Source organism: Vespula vulgaris, chromosome 2, assembly GCF_905475345.1.
Source record: "Vespula vulgaris chromosome 2, iyVesVulg1.1, whole genome shotgun sequence".
Classification (NCBI taxonomy): Eukaryota; Metazoa; Arthropoda; class Insecta; order Hymenoptera; family Vespidae; genus Vespula; species Vespula vulgaris.
The window spans coordinates 19,147,920-19,164,560 of record NC_066587.1 but is presented as its reverse complement, the minus strand read 5'-3'; the positions used below and the strand labels follow the sequence as shown (position 1 = coordinate 19,164,560).

Genomic DNA, 16,641 nt, shown 5'->3' with positions numbered 1-16,641 from the left:
TATCGTTGAAACGCTTGCGCTACGTCACCCCTTCCCTCTCCATCGTTATACGTGCCAATTTTGCTTTTTCTCTTTTACAGTTGAACATGCTGATGAGACTTCAGGAAGCCGCCAATTATTCGAGTCCCCATAGCAACGACAGCGATTCCGTCACTTCCCTCGATTCGTCTCATACTCGACATTCGGAGGATCTCAGTTCCTCGACGTCATCCTCGAGGGGCGTAGAATCCGCGCTCTGAAATAAAAAATACGACTCGAGAATATCGTCTAGAAGGGAGAACGTTTAGGAAACAATCGGGATCGTAACAAGATCATGATTACGAAATTACGAGATAATTGTAGGTCAAGCGATCGAGTATAGAACGAGACCCCGGAAGGTGAGCGACGGCCGATCGATAGATAAATGAGCGATGAGAGCGAGCTACGCGATCGAACAAGTTTTTCTACGAAAAAAGTGTCGCATAAACGTATCCTGGTGCGGCATACATTTCCAACGTGAAAATTAATAACGTTAATGTATGTATAATCATACCAATATTATTATTATATATTCTCGGCCATCCAACAACTGTGTATGATACGACTATCGTGCAGGGAGTTTCCTCTTTTTTTTTCTCTTTTTCCTTTTTCTTTTTTCAATTTCTCTTTCTTTCCTTTGTGTCTTCTTTCATCCCTCCAAGTAACTAAATTTAAATCGCATGCAAAGTGATGTCTCATATACATTTAAAAACATCTTTATTACCTGTGGTTGGCCTATATCCAAGTTCTACGTGCATCGAGCACTTTGGTGTGATATTTAATTAAATAAGTAAACGACAACTATGTAAGGGATGATTCCGCCTTTTTTCCGAGGAATAGAGGTGACGCGGAGATAAATCGTACGTCTCCATGCAATAATCAACGCTGCCGTTACCGAAATACGAATTTGTTTCGAATGAATGCATTTCTACGATCGAATTGTTATACGAGAGTCATGCAAATACAGCCTATAAAGAAAAAAAAGTGATATACTCAAAAGTTTTGCTGGTATACAGTATTATCATAGAACGTAGAAATATGGACTAAGCGAAGATGTAGGAATGGCAAAGCCGCTATTCCACTCGTCCAATATTTTCAGGTAATCTATAATCTATGTTTTCTTAGACGGATCTCATGGACGGATGGTTCGATGCAGCATATATGTATTTGTTTCGCACTCGAGAACGCGAAGCAATTCGAGATAATCGTGCGCGCGAGGATAGTCTATTTATACATACTTTGCTACGAAAGCTCTATTTAATTATAAAAGAACAAAAATGTTATTATATATAATATACACACGTACGTCTCGGATATACGCATACGTACACGTACCACACACACACGTAATACGCATGCGCCTGACATATACATATACACGAACATACGCGAATGACGGCGCTAGATATGTATTATGAACAAAAACTGAATAATTATTCGATAAGATATGTGAGTAATTCTGGTCATGTAATGTTGTAAATAAAGTATATAAGGGTTATTGTGCGAAGACGTTGAGGAGGAAGGAGCTAACGTGGAAACTTGACTCAAAGTTTGGTATCATAAGCTTGCGAGAAGTCTTGTGGTAACAGAAAGGAAAGTAGTCGAATGCTGCGACATTACGCTGACTTGTAGCTTGTTTCGCTCCCACAAGTTTCTCTTTACTGCAAATCCCGACGAGTACCACGAGCTACATTCGCTATACATATTGTACATGTTATCGAACTGAGAGTATTCTCAGATCCCAATCTGTGACACGAACTTTAAAGTATGTTAACGATTATACAATCGTATTAACAGGTTTTTTACGTTTGTACCGTATTTATACGCTGTACGGCGCTACATTCAAAATTTATCCAAATAATGGTAATTATTGTGACATAAAATAAACCACATTAAACTCTAACGATCTCTAGCATTAAATCATTTTACGTCTTACACGTTACGTCGTCATCCAAAACAATTGTTTCATCGTCGATTCAAATATATTAAATGTCGTTATATAAGATGTAACATATAAAAAAAATACAACATACATACATATCGTGTGTGTGTGGCTGTGTGCGCGACTGTGTTCACATATCTATCAAATTTATTATTTACACATAGCTGCTGCAAAATTCTTCTACTATTTCAAATCAAATTCTAGTATCATCGGTAATTAACCGGATAATCGATCTATAAAATATCTTATTTCTTACTTCATACTACCGATGATCTAGAATTACATTAGAAACGTATCTCTTTTTCTTTACACAGTATTCAACGACAGCGTAAATGGTAAGAAGCCTTCTATCCATAGCGCTGAGATGTGCATCTGAAATAAGCGGTAGAACATCGGCCATTATCGTCTCGCGAGCAATAAGCTTTTCCAATGACAAGCTCAGTGTACCACCACTGAACATTTTTAAACGATCCCATGTAGTTTTATGTATTCTAAAATGGAAAATGTTAAAATTCATCTTTGATATAATCTAATTTTATATCAAAAAATTCTGATACATACATGCAACATTGATAAAGTGGCGCTAAAATGTCAAGATGATCAACGTCCGGATTACCAAGACTCTTCCCATTGTCTATCAATAATACAGCAGGATTGTGAAAATTATTTTGCGCTAATTCATAATGATGCCGATCACCGTTATCCATCAAAAAGTCAAAAACTGCTGTATCTACCAAATCCAATAGCCTACTTGAAAATTGTGGCGAGTATGCTTTAGACTCTTTGACCTTGTAAAAATATATATTGTTTTACATATAATAACAATGCGTTAAACATATCCATTATACTGGATACATTATAGATCTATTGTTTGTGTACATACAAATATATAGATATATAATATATACAGATAAACAAAATTCACCTTCTTGCAATAATTATCATCCATTTCCCAAGGTGCAAGTTTTTTTTTCTTGTATGTCCTCTGCCATGGATGTCGATGTTTTACGAGATGCAAGTAACGCGGTAACCAAAATATCAATGCACCTTCCAAGATATCGCCTGTTCCACAAACTGGATCGTTCGAAGAACAGTAATGACAAACACCGTACAAACACGTATCATTACCCTCCTGATACATAGTAGTATATAATTCTGGTGTTGCATGCTTACGAATCTCATTGTTAAGATCAACTGAAACGTAACGAATTACTAATCATTAACGCAACCACTCGTTACTAGATTGATATCATAGAAATATATCGCATTTTATTTATCATACGTTTTCGAATAACAGCAAGGGGTACTCTTCGTAAAGCAAGTAACGAGGATAAATGAAATGCTACGATTTCTGCATTATGACGATCTTTTCCGTAATAAACGGGTCCACGAATAACTGTATCTCTAGAATACCATTGCGGTTTAAATACAGCCTTTGCACCATTCTCCAGTGTCAGCATAAGTTTCAATTGTGTACCAAGGACAGCGTTGTCGGCATGTTTTACTTTTGCTTTCCTCAAAGCATTGAGTATAGTCCCTAATTCCGGAGCCGATGGCGGTATTAACTGGTGAGCATCAGGCCACTATACACACGACGTTACGTGTGAGTTATCAGCATCCAATATCTTTATACATGAAAAATTATCGTAAACGTAATGTTAAGCTATAGATAATAAATATAATAACAAATAGAACTAACATTGTTACTAGGAATACTCCATATATCTTCATGCGCGTTGTCCATAATCTTCAATTCGGACAATAACCGTTCGAGTACGATCAAGTAACTCGTATTTTGTTTAAAATATTTTGAAGGTAATATTCGTGTCTCTTCTTTAATTTTTTCATTGATATCTTCACCGACGGACTTTTGAAAATTTCTCCTATTTTCATTCTTGCGTAAAGACGACCCTGGAAGATAATTTTCCTCGACTAAAGGTAAATTTTTGAACTGTGACTTTTGTGAAGAATTCTCTACGATTATGCGAATAAAATAAATGTTTACAGTAATCACAAGGATCAAAAGGATGCCAAGGGCAAGTAGAACACAACGCCTGCCAATCATCTGCAAAAGAAAAAGAAAAACATGATCGAAAATTAATCTTCGATAGATGCTAATTGACAAAGACGATATTTCTTTTCTTACATGGTATAGTAATTTGTCGATATACGATATACGCAACTTCTACAATTTATTTTTCTTTCGTCAATATTTACTATTAAATAATAGTCATTCTGAGCAAACTTTATAAAGATTCTAATATACGTAAAGGCAAAAAAAATTTTTATCAAAAATTACCTATTAATAAATTTTATTAATTTGATTAATAAATTTTATGCTCTTATTTCTAAGATCTTTTGATAGAGGCGTTGTAATACTTCTACGTAGTGAAACAATAAAAATTGTATTAAAAATACTTAATAAGAAAAAAAGAGTGGTTAAGAAAATTTGATGATATACCTCTAATTCTTGAAATGTTCGGATTAAATTCAATTATCCCATGGGAGACTCGTAGTGTGACATTTTTCAAAGAAATTGTTTTTAATGAAATTATCGACTCGGTACAATACTGCAATTATTCACACCTATAGATGATCGATAACATTCGATACTTGAAGAACGGAGACAGGCCATATTTTTCTTTTCTTTCTTTTCTTTTTTTACATTTATTTTCATATTACACTTTATTTTTCATAAATACCGATACTTTCGTGTAATTTTACAAAAGCTGCATTAACGAACGATATCCAACAGTGACGCCTTAGCAATAACGTCATACGACGCTTCATTCAGTACGTCTTTCTTTAATTAGAATAAAGATAGTTTTAATAAAATATTTCATACTTCAACAATTACATACGCGTTAACAGCACTTCTTTGTATTAATCCACTTGATTCATCGATATCACTTCTCGATCGGACATATTCCATTCGATACGTACACCATTATCATAGCCGTACCACTATAATCAAATGAATAACTTATCTCACGACATATTTTTACTATTTAGAATATTAATGAAATATTGAAGTAACAATTACTTAGATATTATTAACATGCTTTTATTTGATAAAAGTCTTAATTATTCTTTTATGAATTAAATAAGAAAGTATAAGAACTATTGAAGACGTAGGAAATACTTTTGTACGATTTGACATTGATTAATAAAAATTGTTATAATGAAAGGTGAAATATGACAGAGGGCTTATCAAACATCTCGTAAATTTATGATTTAAATATTTGCAAATTGCAGAGCGTAAGTATTTTTAATGAAAACGAAAAGCTATTGGATGATCGACCATGACTAGCGTATTCTAAAAGTTAGTATTTACTGTGTAAGTGTGAGCGCGACCCAAAGTGGCGCTATCGTAGCTACGTTCTTTTTACACTTTCGGTATTAGAAAGTGGCATGTTCCTTGTGGACTCTTATTTTATATCCTAAAATATTAAAGGAAATCCGTTCGGTTCTTCGCCAGAAAAATGGTTCAAAAGAAGGTAAAAATATTTTGTCGCCGTAGAATGTTTATATTTTTTGTATATCTCAAAGTAATTCAACTTGTCCATATATTTAACCTTTTTTATGCGTTCGATAAAAGCAAACAAAATTGTTCGTAAGAAAATATTTCAAAAATACCAACACTGTGAAATAATAGTTCTTTGTACGGATAAAGGATAAACATTTTAATTAAATTGCATCGGAACAATTAATATATTTGTTTAATATAAAAATTCTAGCCAAAGAAGAAGGTAGGAAAAAAAGTAGCTGCAGCACCTCTAGCAGTAAAGAAAGTTGAAACGAAGAAAGTAACTAATCCTCTTTTCGAAAAACGTTCCCGAAATTTTGGTATCGGTAAGTTATATCTGATATTATTTTTACAATGCATATTGTTTGCTTAGTGTTTGTCATTTGAATGAGATTTAAGTACGCATTATGATATAGGTCAGGATATTCAACCTGCTCGTGATCTCAGTCGTTTTGTAAAATGGCCCAAATATATACGCATCCAGAGACAAAGGGCTGTTCTTCAAAAGAGATTGAAAGTACCACCTCCGATCAATCAGTTCAGTCAAACTTTAGACAAACAAACGGGTATCGTTATAGTATTAATTTTTTATAGAAAGATCGTTAGAATTTTTCTCTTTTCTCTCTATCCAAATAATTTCAAAAAAAAGAAATACAGTATTATAAAATTATAGCAACGCAGTTGTTCAAGATATTGGAGAAGTATCGTCCTGAATCGGCAGCCATGAAAAAAATGAGACTAAAAGCTAGAGCGGAACAAAAGGTTGCAAAAAAGGAAGACGTGCCCACCAAGAGGCCTAATGTCTTACGCAGTGGAACCAATACTGTTACTACCCTTGTAGAACAAAAGAAAGCTCAATTGGTTGTTATTGCGCACGATGTAGATCCAATTGAGGTATGTTTAAGTATTAAATATATTTTTTATTATGTAAGGTCATATATATATCGCTGTGATGTAAGAATTTCTTCACCTGAGAATAAAACTGACGATGTCAGTTTTTTTAGCAAGATGAAAAGTGACTCTGAGAATTTATTTCTATACGAATCTTAATCTTTACTTTCTAATATAATTCATTGGTACATTAATATTAATTTTTATTTGACAATAGATCGTACTTTTTCTACCTGCCTTGTGCCGTAAAATGGGTGTTCCATATTGTATCGTAAAAGGCAAAGCGAGATTAGGACGTTTAGTTAGACGTAAAACGTGCACTGTCGTAGCTATTACACAGGTATGTATTATATCAGATATAAATCCTATTATGTGATATGAGAAAAGTCTGTGTATGATGATTATAAAAAAGAGCCAATCCCATGAAAGATTATGATATAAAAAACTTAATATTCTGACATTTTATTATGATGAAAATACAGTAATAGATGAATTTGCTATTGCTCGTATAAAATATTTTATTATTTGTTTCATAGGTTGATTCCGGTGATAGAGCAAACTTCTCCAAAATAGTAGAAGCTATTAAAACGAACTTCAATGATCGACAGGACGAGATTAGACGTCACTGGGGAGGTGGTTTGTTGGGTAGCAAATCTGCTGCTCGAATAGCAAAACTGGAGAAAGCCAAGGCTAAAGAACTTGCTCAGAAGCAAGGTTAATCTATGTTTAATGTACATCCTGTATAACATCATATACAGACTAAAACAAAAAATAAATATTAAAATCGATTCAATTTTGTTACTTTATTAATATTTCATACGTTATTTAGCGTTATAGTTTCTACATACGATCTTACAGATTGCTTATGTTTTTGATTTCTTCATCAAAATATCCTTGGAAGTACTTTTACGTTTTCTTTTCGATGATCCTTGAGAAATAATTGCGTCATCTTTATCATCAATTTCTTCGATATCAACGCATTCTTCTTGTCTCTCCGCGGCGCTATCCGCGCGTTTCTTTTTCTTACGTTTTTTTTTCTTTTTAGACGATGAACCATTGTACCGATCTTCATTGTTCTCTTGATTATCCTTTTTTTCCTTTTCGTTCAAACTTTTACATTCCGCTCCTTTGAACATATCATACGTCCGAGGAATATATGCCGGTAAAGGAACATCAAAATTTCTTTTAAATAAAGCAACAAAGAAACCATTACACAGATCTATTTGGGGTTTAGCATAAATACATTTTTTCCCACAACCGCTATCCTCTGAACTGTAATTTATCCAATCTTTTTTCAGTAACTTTTCGATCGATACAAGCTTATACGCATCTCCAACGTTAGTTAGAATTTCATCTATTACGTCTTCGTTTTCTTCTCGATTTATGGAACAAGTACTATAAACAACTCCTTTTACAGATGGAAAATTTAATAGAGCGTGCCGTAAAAGAAATACTTGGAATGCTTGTAAATTTTTTAAACGTCCTAGCTGATATTTACCATCCTTATTACCCACTTTTGGTCTATCAACAATACCTGGTTCGTAAAGTGAACAATTAGAAATCGCACATAAATTACTGTCTTTTTTGAGACTTTAAAAGCTTAAAATTATTACCTGAACCGGAGCAACTAGGATCAACTAAAATATATTCAACGTTTGGACAATGACTTGGATCAATGCTCAAAGCATCATTATTCATAGTCCTAACACACTGAGAATTAGTCGTTGTTAATAATTCGCATAGCGTTTGATATCTTCTCTTTTCAATTTCAATAGCATAAATAGTTCTAGTAACAGTAAATTATTAAATAATCAAATAAAACCCATCGGTTTTCATAAATAACTGCAAATAAATAAGATCGATGTATTAAATTATACCCCCGATTTTGTAATATGGCAGCCAAGTGCGAGGTTTTCATCCCTGGAGCTGCACACATATCCAAAACAACAGACCCAATTGGTGGATTTAGGAGGTATGAGGGAAGACAACTTGCCTAATTTAAATATGAGAAGAAATATACTATTCGGTTGTAGGATAATATGATTTAAAAAAAAAAAAAAAAAAAAAAAAAGAACAGTAATACCTTATCTTGCAATATAACTTCCCCATTTTTGTAACTCGGATGATTAAAAAATGACGTTCCATGTGGAAAAACAAGCAATTCGGGTATGTGATAATCTTTAGTAAAGTACGGTTCTGATAAATTTGATATTAATTTCAAATAAGATGAGTAATCTGTATATTCGAGTACTAAAGACCATCCTTCGTATTCAAAATTTTGTACAACTTCGTTAACTGATAACAGCAAAGTATTTACACGAACATATCTTGGTTTGGATACTGAAAAAAATATAAAAAATATCAACGATTTAATACAACTGATACAGAAGAAATGTTTGCGTCATCGATATTATTTAAATGTTAGATAGGTATCAAACAATACTCGTAATCAATTCTTAATCTACATTTATTTTTATTTTTAGGATTTAACTTTAAACCTTGTTTCTCTATGTGAACATAGCATGTTATAATATTAAAGATATATAATATAAAATATGGTAAATAATATATAAATAATTATTTTTAGTTTTATATATTATAGATATAAATTTAATTAAATAAGTGCATGATTATTATCAATTTTACTTTTACATATCTATTTTTATTCATGTGTCTGTGTGTGTGTGCGCGCGCGCAAGTGTGTGTGTACACATATATATACATATATTATTAATCCTCTTTAGTACTAAGATTTTTTTTTAATGTGTTTATATTGCTAGTGATACTAGTGTCTGATTCATCATCTGGTTCATGAAAAGCTTTATAAATGTAACAAAATATTATTAAATGCACAGTAATGACAGCAGCTGTAACTGATATACAATGAGTGATGAATCTGTCGGTATGAAATTCAGTCGTTATAACGTGCTGTACACCAAAAAATGCTATAAGAGGCAGTGTGAACATAGCAATACTATACAAAGCAAATGTCGTTAATATAGGTAACCGACACATGATTGACATATTGAAATTAAATGAATTATTTAATAACGACTCCTTTCTTGACTTTTGTATACGCAAGAACAAGCTTCTTTTTTTTAAGGTTTCCAATTTTTGATAAAATTATATGAACTTTCCCAACTTGTTTGATAAGGATTTATAATCTCATTGAAGTCAATGTAGACATATTTCCCAATTCTGCAAAAAACGCATTTATAATAATAAAAGATCCAAGTTTTTTACCTGTTTTTTGAGGTATGGCTATGTCAGACGCATTAATATTCTTCAATGCATCGCGTAAACGACTTTCATAATTCAGTACTGTTTCAACAGGTTTAGCATTGCCGGTTAACCGTTGCTTTCCCCAAATAAGTTCTGTTATTAAAATTCTGGCTAACCAAGGATCGAAACGTGGTTCATTTAAAAGTATTTTGGTTTCATTAATAAGCTGATTTAATTGATCACTTTTTTGTAGAGTATTTAATGTTAAAGCATACAATCCAGATACATTCTACAGAAACAAGTTTAAAATCTATATAGTAAGTATATCACGTATATAATATGCTTACATTACTACTTCTCATACAATAATGCGAAGAAAATTTTATTGACTCGAAGCAATGCGAATGAGATAAAATATAAAATTCTTTACTGACGAATGATATTCGTAATAATCTGTTATATTATGTTAAGTATCTATTTACTTACAGGATGCTTTTCGGAAAAAATTAATGTTTTCAAACTGGCTCCATTCTCTTGAACATCTCGTACAATTTTCGAAGCTATTTTATAAAGCCTAGGAACTTTTACAGAATGTACAAATCCTTTAGACATATTACACCTAATACTGTCATAAGACTCCAAGTAATTAAAGCAATAAGGTTGTTCGCTACTTTTTGCTCGTAACGTATAAAATTTCAGCGACAGCTATGGACAAAATATGAACTACAAGCGATAGTGAAGCTTTCCCCCCACTAGGCGCCCATAATATCGGCGTAAGTTGTGTGGGTTACACTCCTCTCACGCGTAATCTCCACAATCGAGTTAGGGTGTGACACAATTTTTGTATATAGTCGAAACATTTGACAAACCATCGTTATACTTCTCTACAGATAGGTTAATTGAAAAGTTAATTGTTCAAACTTTATATTTTTTATTTCTAGTTAAACATAGAAACAACGAAGACATTCGAGCGTTCGTTTTTGACGATATCACTTGCTGGCAACGACCTCGAGTTCGGAATTTAAATATATTGAAATATTAAATTAAAATTATTTTATATTTTATATGTATCGCGTTACGAGTTACACACTTTTTAAACTAATGTACAGGCTGATTGTTATAAATTATTATATCTAACTATAAATAATTAATAGAGCACACTAGAGTGCTATAAATATCTTAAATGAATGTTAAATAATCGAAGAAAAGGTTTATATTGATACACGAGTACGGTATAAGAGACTTGCGACGTTTACTGTAAGAAATTCTACGATAAACTAATTATTTGTCACCGATCTAAGTCGTTCAAACCATTTCTTCTTCGTTATTATTTACATTGCTCACTTCTTCGTTATTGTCTACAATTCTACAGCAATGAAAAGTATCAATTGTTCGAGCTTATACGGAAAAGAGAGCTGACATGTTTACTAATAGAAATACGAAAGATAATTAACTCGAGAATTATCAGCGCGCATACGAGTAAAATTAACGTTACATTTATGAACGTCCTTCGAAACTTTTCACGAAAAATGTCGGAAACAGCGTTCCGGCAACAGCGATTCCAGGCATAATTTTTAGCACGATTTTGATGAAAAACGTCGCGTTTTAAAGATAAAGGTTTAAGCGAGAACGCGTCTTCTTTAAATTAAAACAAAATTTTATGTATAAACTATTCTCGGAAAAATACCATTTTTTGACACGATTTGTTTTCAAAGAAAATACAGCTTTTTCAAAACAATATCCTCGCTTAAATCTTCGTCTTTAAAATGAGATCTTGTTCATCGAAATCGTTCGAGAATTACGTCTGTATTCATCGTTGGCATGAATCGTTATAAAACCAATTTTATTTTCACGCCACGTGATTCGGCTTCGTGTTATTTATAGTTATATATGTATGTGTTATTACAGTTATTATATCTAGCGTTGGATACAGGAGGACGCGAAGGAGAAGGGATAGCGACGACACTGCTAAACTTAACGGTGGTGGATCGACGAATTAAAATTGCGTGCGAGCGAACACGTGGGTAACAAAATTAAGATAGGTTATGTGATCCGGCTTGTGACCTAACTATTTTTTCAAATTAATATTTGCCAATTAAGGTATACAAGTGTGCGAGCTTCGTTCGTCCAATCGAGAATAGAATAGTATATCTGTCTGTTATTCGAAGCGTTATAACAGATTTATAATCTTTTTATCACGGTACGTCATCTCGAGTATTATTCAGATTAATTTCATATAACTCCTATTATTTGTAAAACTTTTCTATTTCCTCGGAAATTTTTCAGATGACTCTGCAAAGTTTTCCAAGAGGAGGTGAAAAACATAAAAATATAGCAACTTCCGCACAAGTGAGTTTTTCTTGTCGTTATTATAATTTTATTACAACTTGAACTAAATAAATGTATTTTGACAGCTGTTTCATAAGAATACTGAACATAAGAAAAAAGGAAAGAAAAAGAACAAAAAGAAACTTGCTAAAGAATCTGATCAGGAATTTAACTTTGTTGCTCATACGGCGGAACGTTTATCTAATGCTACGTTATGTGAAGGTCTAACGATCTTAGGAAGAATTTGCCAAGTCAGAGAATATGAATTAATTGTTTCATTACCAGGTGGATTAAACGGTCAATTGAAAGCACCTAATATTAGCAAATCGTATAACGATTTGTTAGTAAATCTGGTCAGGGGAGAATTAAATCACTTATCTCAATATGAACCTTTAACGGAATTATACAGTGTAGGAGAATACGTCGTATGTTACGTTCAAAGTACTCAAGCGAATGGAAAATGGAACATACAATTGTCTCTAGAATCCCATTTAATAAATCAAAATGTTGATATTAATTATTTGGTTATTGGCACAAGATTAGTTTGTTCTGTAAGCAGCGTAGAGGACCATGGTTATATCGTAGACACAGGCATTCCAAATGTAAGAGCATTCATTTCTAATAAGGATGTAGACGCGGATAAAAAATATTGTAAGTATTATTAATTGCAGAGTTTACGATCTGATGCATTATGCTTGATTAATATTGAATGATATAAATATTGTGATTACACAAGTACATTATAATATGTATTAGTTCTAGGTAAACAGGTCTTTTGTTATATCAAAGAATTACAAACAACAAACAATGTTACAACCATTAACCTATCGACCAAGCAGAAATTAATTTGGAAAGTTATCGATTACGAGATAGAATCGCTAGATGTTCTTACACCCGGAACAAGAGTTCCGCTTCGTGTTACAAACATTTTATCAAATGGATTACAAGTGTCGTATGGCAAAGGACATGTAGGTTATATAAATAGAATTTATATGGATAAAAGTGTGTCGTCTTATACGAAAGATATGATGATAAACGGAACATTAATGTATATTATGCCAACGGTAAAATTTGGATATTTTAGTTTAATTACAAACAAAAAGCCAGAAATGGAAGCGCGAAGTGACAATATGAATAGGGGAGACATCGTTGAAAAAGCCACTGTCCTATTTCGTGAATCTAACGGTATCGTCTTAAGGTTAAACTCGCACTTACGCGGATTCGTATCCTTACACAGAACAGGCATTAGCTTCGACAAAGTGGCAACTAAATTTATTCCTGATTCTGTACATAAATGCAGAGTATTGTTCTATAATTGGATGGAGAAAATGTATACGTGCACGATGCAACACGATGAATTACTGGAAAAACATTTTACGGAATCCGATCTTTCTGTAGGCGATATACTACGTGTACAAATCAGAAATATCAATACTGAAAATAATTATATGACCGTGAACGTAGGAAAAATGATTGGAACCGTTAGTTCTGATCACATATCTGATTTTGGATCAAATATCATGGGAACGTTGAAAGTCGGTCAATGGATCGAAGCCAGAGTTTTAAATATAAACAAGGAAAAAAATAAAATACAGTTTACACTGAAGGAATCATTGTTAAGGAGTAATTTTCCCATATTGTCAGATATTCGTAATGCTAAATGCGGTTCAAGGCATCATGGCACTATCGTTCAGATTAATAAGAATGGTTTATTAGTAAGATTTTTCGGAGAAGTCAAGGGTTGGCTTCCGTGCATATATTTGGAGAAAGGTACTGCTTCTGTAAACTGGAATTACTCGGTAGGTCAAACAATTGCGGTATATATTGAAAGTGTGAATGAAAATGAAAAAAAAATGAAATTGAATTTAATTAGCAACATTGCTAATATCAGGAAAAATGAGTTATTGATTGGACAAGTGGTAGAAGGGAATGTGATAGAAGCTTCCACCGAAGGGATTCGTTTGCAAATTAAAGATAAAGAGGAATATCCTCAAGAAGGATTTTTACCAGCAGGTCATATGGCGCCGTGCATCGAGATTGGCAGACTTCTGGCATCGAAATGTATACCTGGCGATGTTATTTCTGCTTTAGTATTTGCTACCGAACCGTCTTTGTTACTAAGCAGAACGTTCTTATCGGACGAAAAACATCGAGAATTAAAACAACTCAAAGCCGGAGATTCTATACCGAGCTCGGTTAAAGATATCGCACAAGATGGTGTTAGAGTTGTACTACCTATTAACAATTATAAAAAGTATGGATTTGTTCCATATAATAAGATTTCCAATTTTGACATGATACAAGCAAATCAAATGTTATTCGTGAAGATTACTAACATCGATAAAAAGGAAGAACAATTAAATTTAACTATGTCATTGGAAAAACTGTGGATGCAAGAAAGCGACGAAGGTCTGAAGATAATGGGATCGGTGGATCTCCTTAATCTTTACTTCAATAAGATTAAAGAATTGGTAAGTAATAGTTACTACAAAGGGAGACCGATATCAACTGCAAGTATAGGACAAGTGGTCACTGGAAGAATTGATAAAATTACAAATCATGGACTTACGTTAAAATTACAAAACAATTTGGAAGGTACAGTACGCGAAGAACATTACAGTGGAAATGTAAAAGTGGGGGATGAGGTATCGGGAAAAATTTTATGGATCAATTATGTGCATGAATTTGTCGAAGTAACATTATTACCGAGTATCGTATGTAAGATTAATTCTAAACAAAACACTAACGTACCTACTAAAACTTTATTGCGTGGAGAAATCGTAATGGTTTCACAATGGTTCATTTTAGTTCTATTAAAAGGTAAAGGGAAAGGCACATTGGCTGCTTTACCTGCTCGTCGTCATGTGAATGACTTACGACCAGACTTAAGACCATATATATTTTTATCTCGCATCAGATGTTACGCCATTTTAAATAAACAGGAATCTGATATCATGCCCATCTGCATGTTAAAATCAGCATTTGAAATATCAAGAAAAGCTGCTTTATCTAAGGTAATGCAAAAACAACGAGCTACGTTGAAAAGAAGATCAGAAATCGTAAGTATTGATGAAGATGACAAAACTGAAGAGCTGGTAAAAATGCAAAATTATCCAAAGAAAAATGCTTTCAATACGATGGTATCGAACAATGGTATCGAACGATCGAACGAAGATCAATCCCCACGAAAGAGAAAGCTTGAGGAAGAATCTGTTATGTGTAAAAATAAAAAGTTAAAAAAGAAAATTCAAAATCTTAATGCTATAGGTAAAACTGAGGATGAATTCGAAAATGCAAAAAATGCAAAAGATCGTAATAAAAGTGATAGAAATAATCAAGATAAGAGCGATAATAAAAAAAATATAAAAGTAAACGATGGAAATGTACTTGGTATACCTCAATGTGGTTTTTATTGGGACACGATGCCAGACTCAAGATTAACAACTGATATTCGAACGTCTAGCGACAGCGAAGACGATGCCGAGGAACAAAAAAAATCGAAGGTGAAAAAATTAAGCGCGGCCCAACGTAGGGAACAAGAACGACAAAAGGAACGTGAAATTAGAGAACGCGAAGAAGCTTTAGCAAGCAATCAAATGCCAAACTCGGTAGATCAGTTTGATAGATTGGCGTTAGCAAGCCCAGATAGCTCGTTAGTTTGGTTGCAATATATGGCCTATCATTTACAAGCAACGGAAGTAGAAAAAGCAAGAGCAATTGCTAGAAGAGCTATTAAAACGATAAATTTTAGGGAAGAAAATGAAAAATTAAATGTATGGAACGCGTGGTTAAATTTAGAATCCAAGTTTGGTACGCCTGAAGCTCTCAATGACGTCTTTCAAGAAGCTGTAAGAACTAACGACGCTTTAAAAGTCTATACGCATATGTTAACGGTGCATGTTGAAGCAGGGCGACAATTTGAACTAGAGAAATTAGTTAATACTTTTATCGGAAAATTTAAACAAAATCCACAAGTGTGGGTGGAATGCGGCAGTGCGTTGTTAAAACTTGGCTTGAAAGATAAATCTAGACAAGTAATGCAACGTGCTCTACAATCTTTGCCATTGTCAGAACGTAAGTGATCATTAAATACCTTACATTAAATTTGTTTGCAACGTTTAATCTAATGATTTTTTATTTAACATTTTACTATTAGATGTGAGTATAATGTTACGTTTTGCAAATCTTGAAAATCAATTTGGAGAAAAGGAAAGATCGCAAACGTTGTTTGAACAAATTCTAAGTTCATATCCCAAACGTGTTGACATATGGTCATCTTATGTAGACTCTTTGGTAAAGTCGGAAGAAATTTTTATTGCAAGGTAAAAAATTGTTCTCCTTTAAATCATAGAGATCTGAAGAGTATAATAATATTTGTATATTTATATATGTGTATTTATATATTTACAGAAAAGTGTTGGAGAGAGCAATTGTTCAAAATTTACCACCAAAGAAGATGAAAGTACTTTTTAAGAAGTTCATTTCCTTTGAGGAGAAACATGGTACACCAGAAGATGTAGAGCATGTACAACGTATTGCTACCGATTATATAGAGAATCAATGTGGCGAACGCGTAAATTGATTGTTACAATATATTTATAGCATCGTTCTATTGTATTGGAAAAAAAGAGAACACCATTAATAGTAATAGTTTATTGTGTTTTATTACAGTGGTGTCTTTTATATCGTAACTTATAAAAGTTTGTGTTAAAAA

General features: G+C 33.0%; 5 protein-coding genes across 20 annotated transcripts in view; 3 read left to right on the top strand and 2 right to left on the bottom strand.

Annotated features, from left to right (window-relative positions):
* The window catches only part of LOC127061519 (protein sickie), an 83,528-nt gene extending 81,607 nt beyond the window's left edge, over positions 1-1,921 (top strand). For all 10 annotated transcript variants that reach the window (XM_050988493.1, XM_050988491.1, XM_050988490.1 and 7 more), the window contains one exon: positions 81-1,921. In XM_050988493.1, the coding sequence (XP_050844450.1) occupies positions 81-239 (159 nt within the window). In that variant the 3' untranslated portion in view covers positions 240-1,921. The remainder of the gene's footprint in view (positions 1-80) is intronic.
* On the bottom strand, positions 599-5,264 carry LOC127061539 (glycosaminoglycan xylosylkinase). Of its 4 annotated transcripts, XM_050988556.1 has the most exons (7): positions 5,004-5,264; positions 4,806-4,924; positions 3,660-4,025; positions 3,243-3,543; positions 2,886-3,154; positions 2,522-2,748; positions 599-2,451 (listed from the first exon to the last, which is right to left on the bottom strand). In XM_050988556.1, exons 2-7 carry the CDS (start codon positions 4,890-4,892, stop codon positions 2,223-2,225), a joined length of 1,479 nt encoding a protein of 492 aa, XP_050844513.1. In that variant the 5' UTR covers positions 4,893-4,924; positions 5,004-5,264; the 3' UTR covers positions 599-2,222. The 4 variants fall into 4 exon arrangements, with proteins under 4 accessions (XP_050844513.1, XP_050844514.1, XP_050844515.1 ...); XM_050988557.1 differs by lacking the exon at positions 5,004-5,264 and having other exon boundaries at positions 4,806-4,937; XM_050988558.1 differs by lacking the exon at positions 5,004-5,264 and having other exon boundaries at positions 4,422-4,924.
* Positions 5,265-5,290: 26 nt separating this feature from the next.
* On the top strand, positions 5,291-7,165 carry LOC127061558 (60S ribosomal protein L7a). Its single transcript, XM_050988608.1, has 6 exons — positions 5,291-5,457; positions 5,698-5,812; positions 5,903-6,052; positions 6,160-6,380; positions 6,595-6,717; positions 6,914-7,165. The coding sequence occupies exons 1-6, from the start codon at positions 5,443-5,445 to the stop codon at positions 7,094-7,096; spliced, it is 807 nt and encodes a 268-aa protein (XP_050844565.1). The 5' UTR covers positions 5,291-5,442; the 3' UTR covers positions 7,097-7,165.
* On the bottom strand, positions 6,808-10,354 carry LOC127061536 (28S rRNA (cytosine-C(5))-methyltransferase). Of its 2 annotated transcripts, none has more exons than XM_050988551.1 (7): positions 10,086-10,354; positions 9,621-9,888; positions 8,461-8,717; positions 8,255-8,370; positions 7,991-8,163; positions 7,226-7,911; positions 6,808-7,136 (listed from the first exon to the last, which is right to left on the bottom strand). In XM_050988551.1, the coding sequence occupies exons 1-6, from the start codon at positions 10,209-10,211 to the stop codon at positions 7,241-7,243; spliced, it is 1,611 nt and encodes a 536-aa protein (XP_050844508.1). In that variant the 5' UTR covers positions 10,212-10,354; the 3' UTR covers positions 6,808-7,136; positions 7,226-7,240. The 2 variants fall into 2 exon arrangements, with proteins under 2 accessions (XP_050844508.1, XP_050844507.1); XM_050988550.1 differs by having other exon boundaries at positions 7,234-7,911.
* Positions 10,355-10,371: 17 nt separating this feature from the next.
* On the top strand, positions 10,372-16,577 carry LOC127061524 (protein RRP5 homolog). 3 transcript variants are annotated; one of them, XM_050988509.1, is made up of 8 exons: positions 10,386-10,493; positions 11,508-11,619; positions 11,700-11,799; positions 11,886-11,948; positions 12,014-12,578; positions 12,684-16,001; positions 16,084-16,249; positions 16,338-16,577. In XM_050988509.1, the coding sequence occupies exons 4-8, from the start codon at positions 11,886-11,888 to the stop codon at positions 16,507-16,509; spliced, it is 4,284 nt and encodes a 1,427-aa protein (XP_050844466.1). In that variant the 5' UTR covers positions 10,386-10,493; positions 11,508-11,619; positions 11,700-11,799; the 3' UTR covers positions 16,510-16,577. The 3 variants fall into 3 exon arrangements, with proteins under 3 accessions (XP_050844465.1, XP_050844466.1, XP_050844464.1); XM_050988508.1 differs by having other exon boundaries at positions 10,372-10,505; positions 11,508-11,799; XM_050988507.1 differs by having other exon boundaries at positions 11,508-11,799.
* The last annotated feature ends 64 nt before the right edge of the window (positions 16,578-16,641 follow it).